The sequence below is a fragment of the Ictalurus furcatus genome, chromosome 8, assembly GCF_023375685.1.
Source record: "Ictalurus furcatus strain D&B chromosome 8, Billie_1.0, whole genome shotgun sequence".
In the NCBI taxonomy this organism is placed as follows: domain Eukaryota; kingdom Metazoa; phylum Chordata; class Actinopteri; order Siluriformes; family Ictaluridae; genus Ictalurus; species Ictalurus furcatus.
The window spans coordinates 20,683,838-20,707,645 of NC_071262.1; the positions used below are offsets into that span (position 1 = coordinate 20,683,838).

A 23,808-nucleotide genomic window follows, 5' to 3' on the forward strand; every position below is an offset into this window, starting at 1 on the left:
TATATCATAAAATGCGTATTTAGTGAATGAGACACAGATAAACCTGGTAAAATCTCTCCCAGCAAAGGTCTAAGTGCTTCTCTTATTCATGCTATTGCAGCAGCAGAAATATAAGGCTTTTCATTTTTAGTGGAGGATGGCAGCCCTAAACTCAAAAGTGCTTAGGATATGTTTTTATAAAGTGTTTTAAATACCCTTTGGGCAAACACATCCGACATCCCTTATGGGGGATTTTGGATTTCTTTTACTTCTGTTCAAGACAGCTGACAGGCCCCAAAGTCAGCAGCATTTTTATAGAGATTATATGTGAATCAAGTGCTAGCTTTGCTCTCATGGTGCTAGCTCTGCTAGCGTAGCGCTGACAGTCACTGATGGTTTGCTAATCTCCTACAACAGCAGCAGTATTTACTGACTAAGCTAATAGGCGTTACAATATGGATGTAACTGTTGACTCAAAAAGTTGCTAATAAGCCATGGTTAGAGCTGGTAAAAGCGAAAGACCTGAAGAAAGCTTTATACTTAACAGCGGTGGATTAGGAGCTATGTTTAAATCAGGTCTTTTTAACCGTATAGTATGTACGAGAGGAAAAAATCCTTATAAATGGCCAATTCATGTGATAGAAGTTTATAAGTTGTGTTGCAGTGTTGGTTTTTCAACAAGGAGGTTCAGTTAATAGTCTATGCTAAGTGTAAATCACTTAGTGTAATTTTAGTCACAATGAGTCTTTTCCTTCTAATTTACTAACACGTCTGAGTAAAACGTTGACCTTCCTGACATTTTCGACTCATTTACACTGTCACTACGCCTTTAGATTATCTGTATGAAAGACTTGACAAGTAGTGCTAGGTACCTAAAATGTTACACAGTCAGTAGCTTGTTCTCTGTGTCCATTTCCCAGGTGCCTAAAAACAAGTACTTGGTGATTTTAGAATACTGTGTGTTTGCCTTCTCAGTCTATATGTGTAAATTTTCATACAAAAAAACCCCCATAAGTTTTAAAAAATGTGCTTTGTATTGAATGTGATACGCTAAGGAGCTAGTTTTATGTTTATTTTGCATGACCCTGTATTGTACTTCAGATCTTTTCACGTTTCTTTGAATGTCTTTGTGATCTTTGTGACACTGAATTGAGCCTCTCTTCATTGATTGTACTCATTGGCATCATGCCAGAGATTCTCAGCCTTTATCTGGAACTGGTGGGTTCATTCACCTCAGCTTTTCCCCTATGTGTGTGTGTGTGTGTGGGTGTCTCGCAGGTTAACCGCCAGCCCTGTTCGAACAATGAGACGTATCAAGAGCGCTTGGAAAGATTAGAAGGGGACAAAGAATCTCTGGTTCTCCAGGTGAGTCGCTCCTCCCCAATTGACCCGGGCTCTTCATCGCCACACAATAGAGTCTGTCAGGCTGAGAGTCAGCCATTATACTCCCTTCAGAAGGCAAAGATACTTTCTAAAAGTTATTTTATATTTAATTTGTCAGTGTGATAGCAGAGAATGACCTACTGTATATTTTTTTTAGCGACAAATCATATGTGACATTCAAATTAGGTAGTGTGTTCACCATGTTTACAAAAAAGTAGCATATACACAACCCACTCAAATGGTAGTTTCAACATCGGTAGTCTGAAGTTCACTAGTTGCACTTCATTTCATTTTAATTCTATTGAGTCTTTTTTTTGCCGATTTACCAAGACGTCTGAGGATAATGCTGATATTCCTGATGGTATTTTTTTTCAATCTTGCTTTCACTGTCATTGCATTTTAATCTGTCCATATAAAAGAATTCTAAGCTACAGAAGGAAGAAAACAAAAAAACAAGAAGGGCATGCTGTTATAGGAAAATAATCAACAACTTGTTGGTGTGATGTGAAGCGGAGTTACTGTTAGCACTTATATCACAGTGCTTTGCAAATGATTAATGAAAGAAACATCATACTGTTTTTCCATTTATAGTTACGTTTAATGTTGTGGAACGTTCGTGAATCAAGTTAGTTATCTCTTACATTGTAGCAAATATAAAGAGTCATTTCTTTCTCTCAAAGTTAACAAAAATTGTTACAAAGAAAATGTCAAGCGCTACATCTTCGAAGACTCCTGGTGGAAATCCTAAAGTTGCAAGTCTATCAAGTCCCTCCAGGATTTTGCGTTTGCAGAAATGAATGCAAAATCAAGACGCATCATGTGACATCACAACACGCATTCATCCAAAGATTCACGTGCGTCAAACATGAGTACAGGTAAAGAGTTTCATTTACCAATAAATGTCGCTGTGGAAGGGATAAGCGGTATAGAAGATGGATGGATGGATATCACTGTGAAAGGCGGTGAAAAACAATTTCGTCGCTCAGCTTCTGTGTTCCCCTGGGGACATCACTCGGCTTCCGGGTTCAGCTGAGGACATCGCTCTGCTCCATGGTCCTGTTACGGTCATTGCACCCCTGCCCTTCCCAGCTGGTGTACTTACTCTCTCACCTACCCCTGTTGGTGGTACAGTGCTGCTCCTCCCCCTCGCTTGGCTGGGGACGTCGTTCCTCCCCCTTGCTCAGCTGGGGACGTCGCTCCTCCCCCTGGCTCGGCTAGGGACGTCGCTCCTCCCCCTTGCTCGACTGAGGGGGTCACTCGGGGGGGGGGGGGGGCGGGGTTCTGGTTACTAAGTTTCTGATAATGCTGATTCCTAGTGTGTCTTTCCTCGTGTTTGTTTCCCTGAGCCGGTTTCCCTGTGTCTGTCTGCAATAAAAGTTCTGCTTTTGTATCTGCCTCTATGGACTCACTGTATGACAGTTTAACAAGCCATGACCTCTTCTTTGACCTCACAAAGACCTTTCAGGCACTATGGTGGACTTTAAAAAAATGTAGTCTTTCTTGAAGCTATGTCTATCTGACACAGAATGAGCAGGTTTACACACACACAGTGCCTGCAGTCATGCTTCTGCCACATTCCTTAAGCGTCTCCAGGATCTCTTGCTGATTGGTGGAAAGTTTTGTGCTACGAGCCACTGCTAAACCCTATTGGCTCACACAATGCTTTCACTTCCTCCTTTTACCTGTCTGGAAGCAGGTGGGCTGGTTTTGTGGCAAGACGAAACAACAGAGTGAACGAACTCAGCATTTATACAGCGTTTGGAAAGTTGGTTGGATGTATGTGGTCGCTAAGAGTTTCATTTCTGCTTTCAAGTTTGCTGAAATAGTGTGTTTAAAGTCGGCCAAAGTAACATGAAACTACGAGTGAAAGAGTGTTTGGTTGAACAAATGTGAAGTGTGTTGCAAGAGAAAGACCGAGTGACTGAGGAGAAAGAGAAAGACTGAATGAGTGTTCAACAGTGTGTGAAACCAGGTGAGTGTGTGATTGAAGCTGTTTTTATCTAACTGTGAAAATACATGCAGTAGCTGAGCCAAGATTCAGCTGTGTGCAGAGCTATGTGAGCATGAGAGAAGGATTTTAGTGAGTGTGTGTGAGTAAAGGTTATTGTTTGGGTGGAGCAGAGTGTGAATAAAGATTGCTGTGAGTGGATTTAGGTGCGAGTTGGACTCTGTGTTGTCTGGGAGTGGAACATGTGTACAGTATGACATTTACAAACTACGTTAAAATTTGCATATTGAAATAATAATTAGCTTCTCATTTTAAACTGCCAGTGACTGAGCGAATGTGTTGATATCACATGAACTGCGAAAGGTGAACATTTGCTCAGTAATGTGATTGATTTTTTTTAATTAAGTGATTTATATATTTTAATGGCTAACATAGCATTAAAGTAACATTTTTGCATTTAAACCAAAGACTTTCTCAGTAACTGAGCAGCACAGACTCAACAGATAAACATGAAGTATTTAAAGAATAAAACAGTCTGTGTCATGCTGTTATGGGAAAATGATAAACAACAGCATGGTGTGATGTGGCCTGATGCGAAGTGGAGCTACTGCTACCACCTGAAAGTTGGTTATTTTCCTATAACGGCATATCCCAAAGTGTTTTATTCCTCTTATGACATCAGAGTAACCTGATAATGAGTATGATTTATATTATTGATCAATAATAATTCATACTTTTTAATCCATTTATAGTTGCATTTAATGTTGTGGAACATCCCTGGTGTAAAACTTACTCACTGTTACACTGGAGACTCCTTACATAAAGTAAATGTAATGCAAATTATTAAATGTAATGCAAATTATTATTCTTAGATTATTGTGTTGTTTAGTTGAGAAGTTTAAGAAATGTGTTTTTGTAGGAACATTTTAGGTGAATGAAAGTGGGATCTTAAGTGTTTAGATGTGGATTTGTCTTTGTGTTAATGTGTGTGTGTGTGTGTGTGTGTGTGTGTATAGGTGAGTGTTCTGACAGAGCAGGTGGAGGCTCAGGGAGAGAAGATCAGAGATCTGGAAGCCTCTCTGGAGGAACATCACCACAAACTTATCTCCACAGAGGAAATGCTTCAGCAGGTAGGAGCACGCTAACAGCTTGGCCAGAAACTGTGTTGTCATCTGATCTCTTGTGATAAAGCGATAGTTTGGCCATGAAAGGAATGTTCACAACCTTCTCCTTATTCCAAATGTAGTCGACCAGCCAGGACAGGTTTGGTGTGTGAAGTTTGCTTTTCTAGTTTTGTAAAGTAAGGGAAGCTTATAGTGTCGCTTGTTATACATGTCATCACCACACACTCACCTCAGAAGACAGGACGCTGGTCTGGAGTGTCACCAAACTATGTGATTGAAGACCAAACTAGCTCTGTGTTTAGCTCAGTGCCATCCTTTTGTCCATTTTGTTGTAGTTTATATGATAAATAATATGGTCTGGTTCTGTACACATAAGCATCTGTAACTTGTTAGCAACTGTAGCACTGTAGAAAAACTTGACAAACAAATTAAATATATTTGCTTATGTTGACTTATCTTGGCTAATCTACTACATTTTGCGTAAAGTATATGGACACCTGATCATCTCACCCTTATGTGGTTCTTCCCTAAACTGTTGACACAATGTTGGAAGCACACAATTGTATTGAACGTCTTTGCATGCTGTAGCATTACAGTTTCCCTTCACTGGAACTAAGAGTCCCAAACCTGTTCCAGCATGACATTACTGCTGTGCACAAAGAGAGGTCCATGAACACCTAGTTTGCCAAGTCTGGAGTGGAAGAACACGAGTGTCTTGACCTCAACCCCACTGAACACCTCTGGGATTGACTGGAGTGCCGACTCCACCCCAGACCTCCTCACCAAACATCAGTGCCTGACCTCACTAATGCTCTTGTGGCTGAATGAACCCAAATCCCCACAGCCACGCTCCAAAATCTAGTGGAAATCCTTCACAGAAGACTGGAGCTTATAATTGCAGCAAAGGATGGTCAGGTGACCACAAACTTTTGGCCCATTTCTTTGTGACCTCAGGCTGAAAATTTAAGATTCTTTTAATGATGAATGTTGGTGGGAGGTAAAATAGATTTTTTTTACCATCTCCAGTCACGATCAAAGTAATTCAGTCATCCATGTTGTATTTGGTTTTGTTAACTGGATTTGTTCAAGATGGTCTCTGATCCTTCTACAAGTGATGACTGGTTGTGATATTAGATGGCAGGCTAAAATCTAATCCATCAGTAGCTTGATGATGAACTATTAAGTTTGAGTAATGCTTTATATTACAAGATCTCATGTGTTTCGAATACATAATGCTCTACTGGGTTCATGGTGTGTTTCTTCCGAATGCCAAACATGCTAAACAGAAAGGTTGTAATCCCTTCATTCAAACCAAAATAACTACCAAAAAAAAAAGGAAGATTCTGTCATCAGACCTTGTGTGTAATTTGTATTTTGATCTGATGAAATGTGCTTAATCTATATATTTTCAGTTTTTCCAAAGGAGAAAAAAAAATTAGCTACACAGACTTATTTGCAGTTTTGAGCCTCTAGTAACTACTGTTCTAATTTTTTTTTTTTTAATTAGTCAATAAAATGCTATCTATATGATGCAAGGTACAGTATTATGAGTTAACACCAAAACATTGTAAATCTACATCATGGAAATGCAAATGCTGTTCTAGTATATACTGTATGCATGTTGCCAGAGAATTTGTTTGATTTTTCAGTCAGACACGCACACTATATGAGAATCAGATATAGATGGAATGTCAGGAATCAGAGCAGGAGACTGGGAGAGACCAATACGGAGAGATAGACAGATAAATAGTGCATCCTCGTAGCTTCCTCTGCTTGCCTGGACAGGTCCGAGTGCTGCAGTGTTCCTCTTCCAACGGAGTGTCAATTTAATTTACTAAATTTGATTTGATACAACTGTATGTTCATTAGATTGACTGGATTAAGGATAGTGTCAGTGTACATACAGGTCATGTTGAAAGGTTTGTAAAAGAATAGAACTACCAGAGAGCTAGTATTGATCCCTTATCTGGTCAAGTGATTGGCCAGATCACTTGATCCAATTACTATAATGAAGTTTATCATTTTATGATGAAATCTATCACAATTTTTTGGTTAAAAACAATTATTTACATTACAAATCTCTGAAAATGGTGGGCAGAAGTCACGTTTTTAGCTGCTTTAATTTTACAAAGCTAAAGGAAGACGTATTAAATGCTGTTATTGGACTAATCCAATTACAAAGCACAGGTAAAACCTCCTCAGCTTAGCTCAGGAACTTAAACGTGACTAGTTGCTAACAGTACAGTAATCTGACGCACTACCGGAAATATTGGCACCCTACAGTAGAAAACCGTGTATAAATTACAAGCGAATTTAGACTCAATCTTCAACTAATTCTTTTAAATTAACCACTGTGGCAAAACAACATTTTCAAACTCAGTCTTTTTCATTATGTACTGTTGGAATAACAAGTAGCTGATTGGGTGTTCATATCTACAGGCTATCAGAAAAGCCACGAACCAGACGGAATATGTTGACCAAATATGTTTATTTAAATATGTTTAGCAACATCTTCAAAACCGTGATACAGTGGCTGAGGAAATGCGTAGAGCATACGGGTGAAAGTATAGAACATGTGTTGTAAATAATAAATATGAAATTAAGTATATGTAGTTTTATTCTCATTGGTTCCTGGCCTTTTGGACACCCCATATTTTGGCACCATTTTATTTTATTTTTCCATTCCCACCAAGAAAGTAGGGTCAGTTAGGATTTCTTGAACTCAATGGCCACAGACAGCTTTGATATTGAGAGGATTTGTACTTGTGATGTCCTGCCAATTCAAAAGACGTATTTGTTTGATGGGGTAATTTGACAGAGTTGTGTTTTCCCACAATTTTTTGGTAAAAGAACAACACTTTAAATCACAGATATCTGAAATCAGAATCTAAAAATGGTGAGCAGAAGACTGTTTTAATTAGACGATGTTTACATACAGAAAATACCGTTATTGAACGCTTCCTAATCCATCTTATTAGGAAATAGAGAAACGCTTAAATGTTCCGGTCCGTCGGCTCATTCGGGAGGTTAAACTCGATTAGCTGCTATTATGAGTTACTAGTATCACTAGTTGCTTAAATTTCCAGCACGATTTGTATTTATGATATTCTGTAGATGCAAAATCTTAGCAGATATATTTAAGATCTGACATGTTAAGCCGGATTTGGGTTTCCGCTTTAAATCATACAGGGTTACACTTTTAGATTTCATACAATGATTACTGTAACTGACATTCAACTGTGTTAGTTTTCCCACACTATACTTACTCCATCCTGAATGTCCGAGACATGAGTCTCACCAGGGCCGATTATGTGGAATTTGTTGAATTGCCTCTTAAGCAGCGAGTCATAAATCTGCACAGCCAAGCCCTGCGTTTAAGGCTTATCGTGCGGGATGGAACGACGTCTGAGAGTGTGTTTACACAGCCGCTGGATGTGTTCTGAGCAAGCCGATAAGCCCAGTCATGATTCACCCCCTGATAAGTTTAAAGCAGTTTCAGTTGTTGCCCTTTGAAGCAACAGCAGTGTCCGATTGCAGACATGTGTCATAATGAATCCCTAGTGCTCTCCGTTAGTCCTCTTAGAATGCTCATGTTTAGATTGGATGATGGATTTAGACTAGAATTTGATCTGTGGTTGTGGAGCCTACCTTTGCAATTAAAGACATGATTTTTAAATAGTCAATTCCATTTAGTTGAATCTGTGTGACATAAATTAATTTTATTTTTAACAACTATCTAACTGTATAATAACTTGGCTAATGTTACTTACTGGAGTGCATGGTAATGTTTAGATTTTGCATGTGCAGTACATGCATATTAATTCGGGCAGCTGTGGTTCAGGTGGTAGAGCAGGTTGTCCACTAATCGTAGGGTTGGTGGTTCGATTCCAGTCCCACATGACTCCACAAGCCGAAGTGACCTTGGGCAAGAACCCCAAGTTACTCCCGATGGCAAGCTAGCGCCATTGGTGTGTGTGTGTGTGAGTGTGTGTGTGAATGGGTGAATGAGAACCAGTGTAAAGTGCTTTGGAACCGCTAAGGTTAAAAAAGCGCTATATAAATGCTGCATGAAAAGTTCATTCATTCATCTTCAGTAAGTGCTTTATCCTGTTAAGGGATTAGTGGATCTGGAGCCTATCCTGGGAATACACGCTGGTCCATTTGCAGGCCACCATGCACACACACACACACACACGCACACACACACATTCACACTTAGGGGCAATTTAGATTTTCCAGTCCACCTACTGGCATGTTTTTGGGAGTTGGGAGGAAACCGAAGAACCCAGGGGGAAGCCCACATGGGCAGGGTGAGAATATGGGAAACTCCACACAGACAGTATCCCAAGCTCACGAATGAACCAGGGACCCTGAAGCTATGAGACCCACTGCATAAATAATTTAATATACTATAGGTTATTTTTATTGGTTTAAAAAATACATGTTTAGAAATGCGGGCACATGGTGGTTAGCACGTTCGCCTCACACCTCCAGGGTCAGGGGTTCGATTCCCACAGTGGCCCTGTGTGTGCGGTGTTTGCATGTTCTCCTCGTGTTGCGGGGGTTTCCTCCGGGTACATCGAATTTCCTCCCCCAGTCCAAAGACATGCATGGTAGGCTGATTGGCATGTCCAAAGTGTCTGTAGTGTATAAATGGGTGTGTGAATGTGTTTGTGCCCTGCGATGGATTGGCACCCTGTCCAGGGTGTACCCCGCCTTGTGCCCCATGCTCCCTGGGATAGGCTCCAGGTTTCCCCGTGACCCTGAAAAGGATAAAGCGGTATAGAAGATGGATAGATGGATGGATGTTTAGAAATGCTTTTACTGAGCAATTTATCTTTTCTTGTTTTTGTGTTTTCCTCTCAACCTTCTATTGAAACGACTCATAAGTTACCTTTTTAAAAGAATAGAAGCAGGGTTGAAAGGCACTGATGTGTATGTGGAGGTGAAACTCATTTCCACGTTGGAATAGTGTTAAACAAAAATCTAAATTCACAAAACTAAAATCTGTTGTTTTGTTTAAAAATATTTGAAATTATGTTGTTATTACTGGTTTAAAAACTTTACCTTTAAATATAGACTACACCTTAAAACATTACAGACTGCACCTTTAAACATTACAGACTGCACCTTTAAACTTTATATACTAAACCTTTAAACATTATGCACTGCACCTTTTAAACAATATATACTGCACCTTTAAATATTATACACTTAAACTTTAAACATTACAGACCGCACCTTTAAACGTTATAGACTACAATGTAAAACATTATACAATGTGCCTTTAAACAATTTTGACTGCAGCTTTAAACATTATACACTAAACCTTTAAACCTTATGCACTGCACCTTTAAACATTATATACTGTACCATTAAGCATTATACACTGAACCTTTACACAGTACAGACAACACCTTTAAACATTACACACTGCACCTTTAAATAGTACAGTTAGCACCTTTAGACATCACAAACAACACGTTCAAACATTATAGATTGCACCTTTATGTTTATTACCATTCAGATTGTTCAGATCAGTTGTTAATCGACTAACTGAAAACAAAGCAGAAGTGTCTTTTCCTTGGAATGGGAATCAGCAGTTGTGAAATGAAAGGCGTGGACCGAGTATTTTCTCATGTGACTAACTTGGCAGCAATGATCTTTATATAGTATAGAATTTATCAGTGTGTGTGTGTGTGTGTGTGTGTGTGTGTGTGAAAGCGTGTGTGGAAAGCAAGCAGTCACCCAGATCCTAATCTACCCAGTGTCTCGGGTCAGTCTCATTGATCCAGCATCAGACTGTTTAATGTAGAAGGTAAAAACGATCGTACGTCAACTTTGTCGTTCTCCTCTGAGGAGAATCATGGGACATTAGGTCTGTTCTCAGCTGAGACTTCGCTCTGGAGTCCTGGGGTTCTGCTGAAATTAGCTGTTAGACAGAGGAATGCAGAGAAATACACATTAGGGGGGCAAAGAGGAAGTAAAAATAGCGTTGGTTGAGTGTGTATATTTAGCGCTGCTTGGCAGGGCCCCAGGATTGGATCTTGGGAAACTTGCTTGTAGAGCAGCAGAAAGTCTCGTTGTGTTGCCTGGATCATGTGTGTGTATGTGTGTGTGGACGTGTGTTCAGATGTGTTTACTTGTGTGTGTGTGTGTGTGTGTGTGTGTGTGTGTGTGTGTAGGAGCTACTGAACCGCACCTCGTTGGAGACTCAGAAGCTGGATTTGATGGATGAGGTTTCATATCTGAAGCTGAAGCTGGTCAGTATGGAGGACAATCATAACCACACGGAGAGAGACGACAACCAGCACAAAGCTGAGGTACTGTCAGATCTGTCCATCACTCCATCTCTCTTTGACCATCTATCACTCTATCTATCTGTCTATCAACTCTATCCTTCTGTTCATTTCTTGCACTCTCTCTCTGTTGGTTTATCCAATTATCCTTCTACTAATATCAGTTGATGAACTTTATCTCTCTCTCTCTCTATCCCTTTTTTATTTATATCTCTTTATCTGTCTTTATCCTCTTTGGTTTTATCCATCTATCGGTTTATCAGTCTAACTAGTATCTCTCTCTATCCCCCTTTTGGCTTTGTCAGTCTATCAGTTAATCAGTTTATCCCTCTCTCCCTCTAGTTTATCCATCCTTCACTGTATCACTTTTTATGTTAATCCTCATATCACTCTATCATGTTACCAGTTTATCCCTCTCCTGCTCTGTCACTTTATCAGTTTATCCTTATGCTACTTTATCGCTTTATCAGTTTATCCTTATGCTTTATCGCTTTATCAATTTGTCCCTCTCTCACGCTGTCGCTTTATCAGTTTATCCTTGTACTACTCTATCACTCTTAGTTTATCCCTCTACTATTCTGACTTTATCAATTTATCCATCTATCCCGCTATTATTTTATCCATCTAATACTCAGTCAATGTATAAGTTTTCCATTTCCATCACCTTTTCAGTTTATCTCTCTCCCACTCATATCATTTTATCAGTTTGTCCATCTTATCTATTTTGTCATCTACCACTCTATCAGTTTATACCTCTGCTACTCTATCAGTTTCAGTTTATCCATCTACCACTCATTTTCTGCTCTTTCACTTGTTCTATCAGTTTATCCCCCTCATTTGAATGACTGTGGTTTTTAAGTGCGTTGGTGGTTTTTTGTAGGGTTTGAATCTATCTCTCTCTCTCTCTCTCTCTCTCTCTCGCTCTCTCCCCTCTCTCTCTGTCTCTCAATTCAATCTCAATTCTCTCTCGCTCTATCTGTCCATTTAAGGCTCGTCTGGTATGGCTCACCACCAGCTGTGTTTATTTACTTGCCTTTTTTTCTCGCATGTTATATGCACCCATAATTCTACACTGCTGTGTTCGTGGGTTTAAGGAGTACTCAGACTCTTGGATAGTAGAACTGGTGTTAGTGCTCAGACTGAACACCTTGCTGAAAATATAAAGTGTTCTTAGGAAATGTGCTCACGTGACCAGCTGGATCAGCACACACGCCTTGCTCGTGCTGAAGAATGTGAGCGAGGGTCAGACACTAATTGAAATGTGACCTGTCTGAAGTGACAGCATAGGTTTGGAGTGTTGGGATTCGAGGCATCCGCATTCCTGTTCTTCCCCTGCTGAGTAGAGCTTCAGGCTTCCTGAAAGACGTGGAGATCTAAAGTGCTCAATAAAAGTCCTTAAAGACGAATGTCCCAGACTCAGCTGTCCCCTAAACGAGCCTCTTGAGTGTTTGTACCTACTAAACCACGTAAAGTACACTTGGACATGTTAAATGTTACAGCTGAATAAACTTGTACTCCATCGACACTGTACTCCTTGGTCCTGTTACAGGTGGGGTTAATGTTAAACCTGCTGATGTAACAGGAAGTTTGCTTACTTTGGTCACTGTTTCCTGTCCACTTCACAAGCAGGACAACGTAGTTCCGGCTAATTACACTGACGGATCAAATGTAAAGGAACAGTCACACAGTTTTACTCCACATTGAGTCAGTCAGCCAAGGTGTTATCTCGAAATATTGACAAAAGGATGTCATTGAATTAAAAACATTCTACACAGTCAACAAATCGCTTACTTTTTAAATATTTTGACTAGCTACTTCGACTTGTAATTGAGTGAGATTTTTAACACAGTACTCAAATACCAATACTAACATTCCTTTATTATGGAATAAATTAAACAATTGCTTTTAGATTTTGCTAATGCCATTAATCCCACAAGCCTACTCCACTCTATAAACCAGTCTGGAGCTAAGCCATGTCAAGATTTAAAGCAGTAGTTAAGCCAGAAATGAAATGTTATCTGACAATTTTCTATTTCTATAGTACTTTTGATTAGCTAAGATAATTTAGTTTTGTAGTCGACCTAAAAGGCTAATGTAGGCAACAAGAACTGTTTCTTGGCTAATCGACTTCTTTAGGAGTAAACGCTAAACTACGACTTGCTCGTCTATACAATGCAGTGTTGGCGCCGGGGTAAGCAAGCCCTCCTTGCATCTGTTGCATCAACAAACACTTTCTCTGAGTGTGACAGCTGTGGACACTCGCTTCAGCACCACAGAATGACAGAAATCCTCCAGGAACATGCCACAGACACACGCTTTCCCCACAGACCGCTGAGTGCGGTGGCTAAATATAAGTGTGGAACGTGGGCCTTATCATCAGCTTCAAACTGGTCATATCATATGAAACTTCCTCCATCTGGGAGTCCATACATGCCTGTCGCTGTTCCTGTCCATGAATCATTCAGACTGCACGGCATGTGAAACGCTAAGTGGGAAAACTGAACCGAACAGTAGCATTATATGCACTAAGCTCGGATATTCTAGCGTTCATTTAGAAAAGGAGGAGACTTGCTTGGATTGACAGCTGTGAGGGAGTGAAGTGAACAAGATCGGATTTGTGCATATTTTTGTTTAAGATAACAGATATGAAAAAAAAAACATGAACAGGACATGCTGTTATAGGAAAAATAAAATCAACAATGGGGTGGTGTGAGCCAGCCTGACGCGAAGCGTCAGTCACTGATACCACCATATATTTCCTCTTTTACCACAGAAATTTGACAATGATTACAGTTTTTTATGTATTAATGACTGATCGTGCTTTATAAACATTTATACTTGTATGTAGTGTTGTGGAACATAATAATGAGACATAATAACTATTCATTCCCTCACCAGCCTCTTTTTTTTTCTCTCTTGAAATTAACAAGACTAAACATGTCACAAAAAAAAACACTCCTCCATCCTGAAGACTTTCCTGTAGCGGAAAACTTGCTGACCGTTACAATGTACTGACACTGGAGACTCCTTACAATGAGTGTCAACATTCCAGTGATTAGACAATAACTTTTTCTTTGTTATATAACAACACTTTTTAAAAATGTGCTTAATATTAGCCTTAGATTACGCAGAGCATCCGCCGTAGTCCCTGCGTAAATTTTTACTATAGGAATTATAATGTATTGCAACAAACGAGTGCATTAATATAAGCTTTGGTGCTGGCATTGATGTCAGAACGGTTGTTAGAGAAGATGAATCAACCTTCTGACCAATCAGGTTTGAGATTTCAAACCTGTTTTGACGTACATTACTGGGCTATTGCCTGAATTAAACTATCTTTGGTCACTGGTCTACTTTGGGCTTCTCCTGGTCGGCCTTGATCCGATAGCCTTAATAGCATCCTATATATGTTGGGGATTTTTACGTTGATGTTAGGGTTGGAGAATATGACAATATAATATCGATATTGTGACAGTTATGTCAACTACAAACTCTGGAAGCAGATTTCTACTGTTTTCAATCTTTACATTTGTAAAATGTTCATTTATTCTTGTGCACATTAAATAAGTGTCATCAAACTACTTATTTCTAAGGTTTTTGGGGTTTTTTTAAACAAAACAGTACAATAAGCCTATACAGTATTTGGAATATAAATGTCCTGAAATATCATGATATGATATTTTTTGTCATATTGCCCAGCCCTAGTTGGCACCTAGTAATGCTTGTTCTTTTTATATCTTTGACTTCCTCAGCATAGATGCTGTCTCTTTAAAAGTACCAAACATTTCTAATGACAATTAAGTAGACACAATTTATTAAGAGAGACATTTTATTACACAAGACCAATAGCATATTTGTGTTTTTTCATAACAGTAGTCTTTTAGAAAAGAAAATACTGGTATTCAATTCTATTCTATTCTATTCTATTCTATTCCTAGCCCTCATCTTTCTTTTCCTTCCTTTGTTTCCATAACCATTTTCACATTTTCTTCCATTTGGCTTGTTTTTTGTCTGTATCAGTGTGTGGTTAATGTGATCAGCGAGCTCCAGGCGCAGATGCGCAAATTCCAGCAGGAGATCAGCACACGCATCCAGGAGCAGCGGGCTCTCGAGGGCCACCCGGAGAGCACGGCTCGTGATGTCCACGATGCGCATTATGTTCTCGATCGCAGCCCAGATGCCGACATGTGCTCATCAGATTCCGAGGACTGCAGACGCCAATGTAGTTCTGTAGAAGACAATGTAGGCGGGCTTTTTGTTGTGCCGTGAAGCTCACTGCACGTCCTTCCCTACCGTCACAGACTCATTTCCATTTCCACTCTAACATTAACAAGCTCTGCTCATGGCGTAAAGGCTACAGAAGGGGGATTCTTATGGTTACCGGTGTCCGCTGTGCACTCTCAGAGTAGAGTGATTTGGTTTAAGGAATCTGGTGTTCCTGCATGATTGGACCTCTCAACTAACCCAGGGGGTGTTGAGAGGTTTTTTTTTTTCCTTTTCTTTTTTTTCCCTATGCTGTAGAAATAGTGGGGTTTGTTGATGGGTAACACTTCTAAAAATTCTATCTATCACTCTCAATAAAAGGGTAACTGATCCTTTTCTTGTTACTATTGTGGTATAACTACAGATATATCTATCTTTTGTACCTTTATCATACAACTTGACCTTAAGGATCCCTGTTATACCTTAAATATTAACTTCAGGTTCTCAGGTCCAGTTCTACTGCCCCAAAGTGTTAGATACTTTTTCTAATATGTTTGATCAAACTATCCATCAAGCTCTTTACTTCAAGCTGTTAAGTGCAGCAGGCTGTTTTTTTTTTTTTTTTTTAAACCATTGCATTAAATTCATAAAGTTTAGTCCCTTTTTACTGAGAGTGTAAATTAATTTGTATACTTTGAGTTGCTATGTTATTAGGTGCACTCCTAACTACACATATTGGGCATTTTATCAAGTTCACAGCCCAAGATTTCTACCTCAGGAACTCCAAAAACCTGTATCAGTTGGTTTAATCAATCTGGTTTACCCTTTAAACCTTTTCATTTTCTCCCCCAGAGTAGGAACTTATCTGGATCAGCTGTTTTGGAGCTTGTCTTACAAAACATTAATGAATGGACAAATGCAAGCTTCAAAGACTGACTAACCCTATAACATCTAACTGAGGGGGAGTATATTTTGTGCATTCCAGCAGCAAAACAAGCTCAAAGGCACAAAATGGAGCATTGTTTAAGCAGCTGATTTAAAAAGTTATGTCTTTGTTAGCATCGTATTGGTGAGAACAATACTAGTAAACTTCAATTTTATTCCCTTCAGTGTTTACTATGGAAAGTATTCAGAGTTGAGTTTCACCAATGACTTTTGGTTTGATGTAACCACACGTTACATGACACAATGAAATGTATGCTTTGGGCTGTGAACACACTGGAAAATCTATGGCATGCTATTTGAGGCCGATATTAAATACATAAATATTACACTATTCATTTAGGGACTAATACTATCGTCTCTTTAAAGTCTATTAAAAAAAGTTGTTTTTTAAACAAGATGATTTCAGAGGAGAAAATATTTTTGTATCTTTAAAACCGAACGTTTGTATGGATAAAATGATCAACTACTCGAAATATTCAACTCCAAACTTAAATATACCCCACATCCTGTAACTATTGGTTTATCTGTTGGACTTAAGTCATCAACTCTGTAAACAGCCCAAAGTTGCTCTACTGTTCCCACACAATTAAATTTCATAACTACCATTTCATCTACATCAGTTAACAGTCACGGTTCCTGCAGTGCTGTGGGAAGTCAAACCAGGAACTCCTCCAGGAAGTGTGTATTTCTGGTTCAGAGGATTCCACATAAAACTACTGATTGTAGACCCACTCTAAATCTATCAGTGGTTAGCTGTGCTCCTTTGGTAGTCTCTTTCCACTGAAGAACAAATTGTGCATAGCTACACATCAGCTACAGTCTGTAATTGTATACCTACATAAATGAGCAAATGTAAAAGTGTAGCTACACATGGTGCACCTGATAACCTGGCAACTTATTATATAAGAATACATCTAGTACATTTATGGTGGAGGAGCCCGAGCTATAACTACAGATGTGGGCTAATGACTGACTGATCAATGAAAAGTTTTGCCTTGTTTCAGGACTTCCATTAACAGCACGGTGTGTGGCGTGGGCTCAGGTACAGGGGCGGTCTGGAAATTCTTCACCCCACTCTTTGGACTGGGTTTATTGTGTGTTTTTTTTAGCCAAACAAAAACCAGGTGAAATGTTCTTTTAACTCTTAGGGTGGTGGCAGTACCATGATGATCAATGCACTGACCTGAATCATGACCTGAGACCTTTTAACATGGTTTAACATCCTTATAGATGTCGATTATCCTTTGCAAAGTTGATACTTGAGTGCACATTTGAGTTTTTGTGTATGTGCGTGTGTGTTTTTAGCAGGCGCTGGTGCACCAGCTGCGTGCGTTGAAGGCCAAAGTGGACGATTTGGAGAATGAGAAATCGCAGTATGAGAGAAAGCTGAAAGCCACAAAGGTAATGTGAATGTTTTTCTGTGTAGAAAATGATTCAACCCTTGTTTGTGGATACTTTTAAATGTTTAACTTCTTAACCTGTTTCCATCGTTGTTACGCTGCCCCTGTCTTCATTCACTGGGATTTGAAGTCAAGAGTGCACTGGCTTTTGTCAGTTGGCTTTTACGCCTCTCTTTCATTTCCTCTACACTCTCTTACTCATAATTATGTTTATCTCTGTACGCTCTGTCTCACTTTCTCTCACTCTTCATCTAGCTTGCTGTCTCATTTTTTTTTACTACTTTAATGGTCAAAGGAGAGTGCCTGAAGTGTATGTGAACTGTAAACAAGCTAGAATTAGCACTAGAGCCTGGCCATTTTCTTAAATAGCATTAAAAAAATCACATTTTCCGTTCAGACCAAATGTAGTCAGTCAGCTAATAATGATCAGCAAGATAGTGGACAGTAGGGACTATAATGTACACAAGTCAGACTGTCAGTAAGCTGTTTAACTGTGGTCCAGCAAACCCAACAAATATTTTAGCAGATAGTACCCCAGTACTACTACAAATAATGTGGCAAAGCCGATAAACGTATGGGGGGGGAACTACCATCGAAACTATTCCAAGCATGAACTAGTTCATCTCCTGTAGTGGTTTATTCAATCACATACATTTATGTAATTTATTTAGCTAAAGGCAGCCCAGAGACTAGATATACAATGTAAACAAATAATAGGACAAATGAAAATAAAATGGTAGAGAGACGATTGGACAGATAAGTATGCGTTTATTCTTTGTTTCAAATTTAAGACTGTTGTATCTCATTTATTCAGAGTCCACGCTTTTGTCAAACTAGCCTTAAACTATGTCTGTAGCTCTCTCTCTAGTTTTCTATCCCACTCTATATACAGTATTGCAACCCCCCCCATCCCGCTCTGGCTCGCTCTTACGCTTTCTCTCTTCGTCTGTTTCTCTCCCTCTCTAGCTCTCTATCTCTTATTCTCTTCATGTGTGTTACCAGTCGCTCATGACCAAGCTCTCGAGCCTGAAGCTCACAGTCGAGCACACTCATGTTGAGAAGCAGCGCTGGGAGGAGCGTTGTCGGGCCGCTCAGGTGCTTACTCGTCTTCGTCATCCCCTAACCTTCATCACGAGGGAGTAGAACATGAAGGACAGGACCACAGAGATGCACAGTGTGAGCTTGAATGCTACATGAATCAAATGTAAAACTTTGAGCTTTACTAAATTCATCAGGAAACATATCTACTGGCGTCTTCAATGAGTCATAGTGTTTTATTGGCTGTGAACAGTTTTGCGAATCAGAAAGAATTCATTCCAGTCACAGATTTTTTTTAATGAATTGTTCATTCTGAAACAGAAACTTCATTCAGAAACAGAAATCTTCATTTTCACTTATTTTCCATGCAATTCAAATGAAGTTTAAATCGAAATGCAAGAAGCGTGATGTAATGTCAACGTAACAATTACAGCAATGATGTAGGTCGTGTCACAGTGTAACAACACTGTGTTAACTTACTGTTAATATTAGCTTAAGTTGTGTGTTAAATAGCCATGATTCTTAGGAAGCGTTTACACTTATTAGTCCATCCATCCATCCATCCATTTTCTATACCGCTTATCCTACTGGGTCGCTGGGAACCTGGAGACTATCCCAGGGAGCATGGGGCACATGGCAGGATAGACCCTGGACTGGGTGCCAATCATCACAGTCACAATCACATACAGATTCACACACCCATTCATACACTGCGGACACTTTGGACATGCCAATCAACCTACCACGCATGTCTTTGGACTGGGGGAGGAAACCAGAGAACCCGGAGGAAACCCCCGCAGCATGGGGAGAACATGCAGATTCCACACACATAGGGCAGCGGTGGGAATCGAACCCCCGACCCTGGAGGTGTGAGGCGAACGTGCTAACCACTAAACCACCGTGAGCCAAAATATATCCATAGTGAATATTTTCTTATTTAACAGGCTATTATACTGATTATCAACCACTTATGCATGGATCTTTCCAAGAACTTTGAATATACCTTAAAAAGTTCACACAATTCTGACTGAATTCCAGTTTAGTGATGAAGAAGGTCCTCTCCTACAGTTCTGATGCTCCTCTAATGTTCTTCAACTTTGTGCTCCTCTTGTTTTACTTTGTGTCGTACCTCCATGTATTGTCCAAGCCCAGCAGTTGTTGTATAAGGTGGTTTTCAGGCCTATTTTTTTGTCCTCATCATCATGTGTGAGTTGTTTAGTGTTACTTTAATGATTGGTAAACGTGTCAGGCTTGAGAAATGAGGAAAAAAGGTTGAGTTTCATGGTGGTCAGTTTCTTGAAATAGATTACTGATTTCTCGGGAATGTGGGTGCATGCGTGTGTGTGTGTGTTGAGAGAGGGAGGTAGAGCAGCACTCTTGATGTTGACTGGAGGAGACAGTGCACAATTATCCTGTGCTTTTTGCTGAGCAGGATCTAATGATAGAAGATCTGTGATCTCCACGAACTCTGTCTTATTTAAAGCCTCATTGCGGCACAGACGAGTAACATGGTGACATCAAACAGGCCAGATCTTCCTTTTTGTTTATAAGTGTCAGTTTATAAGTGTCAGTAGCTGGATCCTTAATGGCACCCGAAGCCCTGAGGTCCTCCTTCAGACCTGCGTTTTGATGAACATTGGTGAACATCAACAAAGTGCTGAGCCGTGATGCAGTAGTTCTCAGGTCCTCATGAGTGCATGGGTGTAAAAACCAAAAATCTGGAACAAGTGCATCCTTCCTCTCTCCTGAATCTCTTATCATCCAATCTGTCCATCCATTGTGTAGCCTGTCCTCTGTGTAGATGTTACTGTTCATGTCCCATGTCCCTCCTAGACTAGTCAGATGTACCACATTAAAGTGTTGATGTCTCCTGTGTTTAAACCACAACATCGACTCCAGTGTATGGTCCCTCATGTGGGATTGATGTTCCACGGTGTACAGTATACTGCAGATCACACGGGACATTTATGAACAGCAAGCAATAATCTAATTTCCTTTTTGCAGACAGAGATCACCGAGCTTCAGCAGCTTTTGTCCTCCAAAGATGCAGAGATCGATTGTCTACAGAATCAACTCCTGTCCAGAGGAAATATGAACAGTGACGGTGTGGAAAGAGGTAAGCTAGTCGTGTCTGCTGAAAATGCCATGTAGCTGACCCAGCACTGCTGTTTGTTAGTCCAAATTAATGGAGCTATTTTTCATTTCTTATTGTTCCTTGTCCTGCGATTTTTACTGTATTACTGAGCAGCCACATGGTCCAGCGTTTAGGATTTTGGTCCTGCAAGATGCCTGTCGCTATGTGCACTTCTAACTCTTTCAACCATTAATAGTTGAATCACAGTGGCATTCATTTCATTTTAAAACAAAGACACAAACCTGTTTTTCCTTGTGTTTGCTTTAGTAGACACCATGCATGCCACATGCAATGTTATTATTGCTATTTTTTAATATAATAAGTCATTTAGCAGTCCGTACAGGATTTCGCAGAGTTTTTTTTTTTTTTGTGATTGTTGTGGCCAAAAATGCTTGATTTTGTTGTTGTTGTTTTTTTCTTCAAAACCTTTGAAGAAACTTTTTTTGCAGAAAATTACTTGAATTGACGAAATTGCAACTAGTTTTTCGCAGTGGTGTTTGTTGGATAATGAAATACAGTGCTTAGATTCATTTAATACATATAAATGTAAGATAACTATAAAATATTAAAGGATTGATTTTGTATTAAAAGGTATTAAAAATATGAGCATAAGATATGGTCATAAAGTGAAAATGTATTCAGTGTTATAAAATCGAAAATTAAAGTAATTCCTTTTTACACATTTCACACTGTTGTGAAGTATTATTTTAAAAGCTGATATGTAGTAACTGTGACTCTTGTAGGTATTGCGTAATAAATACGATGTATTAAATGCGGTCCGATGTATTTTTAATTCCTGACATGCTAGTACAATTTATTATTATTATTATTATTTTTATTATTATTATTAAATGAAAAAGTGCATTTTAGGGCTGGATGGACAGATAGGTTTAGTGAGCAGCTATATTTTCACTCACTGGACAAAAAAACACAACAAAATTAAAATTGTGATACTTTCATTCCATAGATCTTATGTTTGTTTTAGTGTATTAAAATATTTGGAATATGTGCTGTTAAAGTTTTAATAATGTCAATCGATAATAATAATAATCATCATCATCATCATCATCATAATGGCAATAATTATTATAATAATTAATTTGTATCTTTCATAAATTTAAAATGCAGCTTAAAGTACTTTACAATGTAAAATAAAAACAAAAATAAAGAAACAAAACAAGATAGTCAACAATAAAATAGTAAATAAAATAGGCAAATAATAATAATGTAATAAAAATAACATTTACGTGCCTTATTTACATAGTTTATTTACTCACATATTTACTATATACAGATAAGTTTCCTTTCTGTCTAAATATTTTTTGTAGTGTGCTAATTTTACATAAATGTACCATATTAGTCTATTATCTGAAAATACATCTATCGATCTATCTATCTATCTGTCTGTCTAAAAATAATGCCAAAGGCGATATGTACTGTATATGTCATTATTGGTGGTCTGGAAAATGGCTACGTAAAGTATTCGAAATGTTGCACCAATTCAAATCTGTCTTAGAGCAGGTGATTAACCCGTGTCTCTCTCTTCTTGTGGCGTCTCTTCCTCTGCTCTGTGTTGTAGAGGAAGTGTTCAAGAGGAAATTAAAAGACAAACGTAAGCAAATGTGTGACCAAATGTCGTCACTTTGCCACTTTGCACCTCACTGCTGAATTTCCTGATTCACACCAGCATGCAGTCACACTTATTCCATCGAGAGCTCTGTGTGTGTGTGTGTGTGTGTGTGTGTGCGTGTGTGCGTGTGGGAGATCTGATTCATCTGTAGAGTCACACCCTGTAAAACACATACACACACACATGTTTTCTAAGTTTAGTCTCTGTGTGTTATTTGTGTATTTGGCAAGTTACGAATTACAAATTAGCATTCATCATTGGTGACTGAATTTATTTCTTTACTATTATACAAAAGTTTTTAGAACTCGGCATTTTGCAAAGAAATTACATATAAACTGTACAAAAAGATATATAGGACAAAGAAAAGTATAATAATAATTTAATTACAAGTAATACTTATTACATTTACAGCATTTGGCTGGCGCCCTTATCTAGAACGACTTACAATGATCTCATTCATACAACTGAGCAGTTGAGGGATCAGGGCCTTGCTCAGAGATAGTGCTGAGATTTGAGTTTGTTTTTTGAGATTGTAAAATTTAGATGGACATTTATGGCTGTTTTCACATTAAGGGTTATTTTTTTTAATCAATGAAAAGGTTTATATGTATAATCTTATGGGGAGCAGGGGCAGGACAGAAGGAATGCAACGGCTTTTAAAAAGCACCACCGTCTGTAACGGCTTTTAAAAGCACCACCGTCTGTAACAGCTTTTAAAAAGTACCACCGTCTTTAACGGCTTTTAAAAAGCACCACCGTCTGTAACGGCTTTTAAAAAGCACCACCGTCTATAACGGCTTTTAAAAAGCACCACCGTCTGTAACGGCTTTTAAAAAGCACCACCGTCTGTAACGGCTTTTAAAAAGTACCACCGCCTGCAGACGTCGTCAGCAGAGATTCCATAGTTGATTGAGTGATGTCAAGCATTTTTTGACGTCTCAACACGTCAAAAAAACGTTGCAAACTGGGAGCAATCGAGAAAAACAAAAATGGAGGAAAAAAATTTAAATGATGAAAATTTGTTATTTTAGTGAGCGTATATAAGGAGATGCAAATAACAACATTTGAAATATTTTGTTTCTAATATTCTAAAGTTGCAATATAAATGAAACAATAATAGCACAACACACAGGGTCTAGATTATCTTAGAGTGTAAACCACCAGTGATTTACCATGCTGGTTTTGTGTGTGTGTGTGTGTGTGTGTGTGTGTGTGTGTGTGTGTGTGTTCCAGATCTAGAGATGCAGAGGCTGAAAATTGGGATGGAGTCACTTTTAGCTGCAAACGACGAAAAGGTTAAGCCTTGCTATACAAATTATAGAGTGTATTGCTTGGTGTGTGCGTGTGTTACTGATCTAAGATCTGGGTTTTGTCTTGCACAGGATCGTCACATAGAGGAGCTCACAGCGCTGCTCAGCCAATACAGGAAATGCAAGGACATGATGGTGCTTTCTCAAGGTAACACACTCAAATGTAAACACATTTAGTGATCGTAAGATGTACTTGTAGATGTACTAATTTGTGTGGTGGCCTGGAAAACCCCTTCATATGGTCAGATTGTGATGTATACTGTACTTGTCCAGATTTTTTTCTCAACCAAAATATGTATCAAAACCACAAATACTAGTTTTGCATTTTATTTACCAACTTGATCAAAGCGTAATATTTACTGTCTGATGAAATCGCATTTAGCTATCAAGGTTTGGTTAAACTGGCTCTTTACAC

General features: G+C 38.9%; 1 protein-coding gene across 11 annotated transcripts in view; it reads left to right on the forward strand.

The window, feature by feature from the left end:
- ppfibp2b (PPFIA binding protein 2b) overlaps positions 1–23,808 on the forward strand; it is a 77,948-nt gene that overhangs the window by 40,310 nt on the left and 13,830 nt on the right. For 4 of the 11 annotated variants that reach the window (XM_053631379.1, XM_053631377.1, XM_053631382.1 and 1 more), the window contains 9 exons: positions 1,258–1,344; positions 4,327–4,440; positions 10,620–10,757; positions 14,754–14,975; positions 17,187–17,282; positions 20,324–20,435; positions 22,033–22,065; positions 23,317–23,378; positions 23,466–23,541. In XM_053631379.1, coding sequence (XP_053487354.1) covers positions 1,258–1,344; positions 4,327–4,440; positions 10,620–10,757; positions 14,754–14,975; positions 17,187–17,282; positions 20,324–20,435; positions 22,033–22,065; positions 23,317–23,378; positions 23,466–23,541 — 940 coding nt within the window. Of the gene's footprint in view, positions 1–1,257; positions 1,345–2,863; positions 3,335–4,326; positions 4,441–10,619; positions 10,758–14,753; positions 14,976–17,186; positions 17,283–20,323; positions 20,436–22,032; positions 22,066–23,316; positions 23,379–23,465; positions 23,542–23,808 lie in introns of those variants that run through there. The other 7 variants (XM_053631380.1, XM_053631389.1, XM_053631378.1 and 4 more) reach the window with 6 other exon arrangements.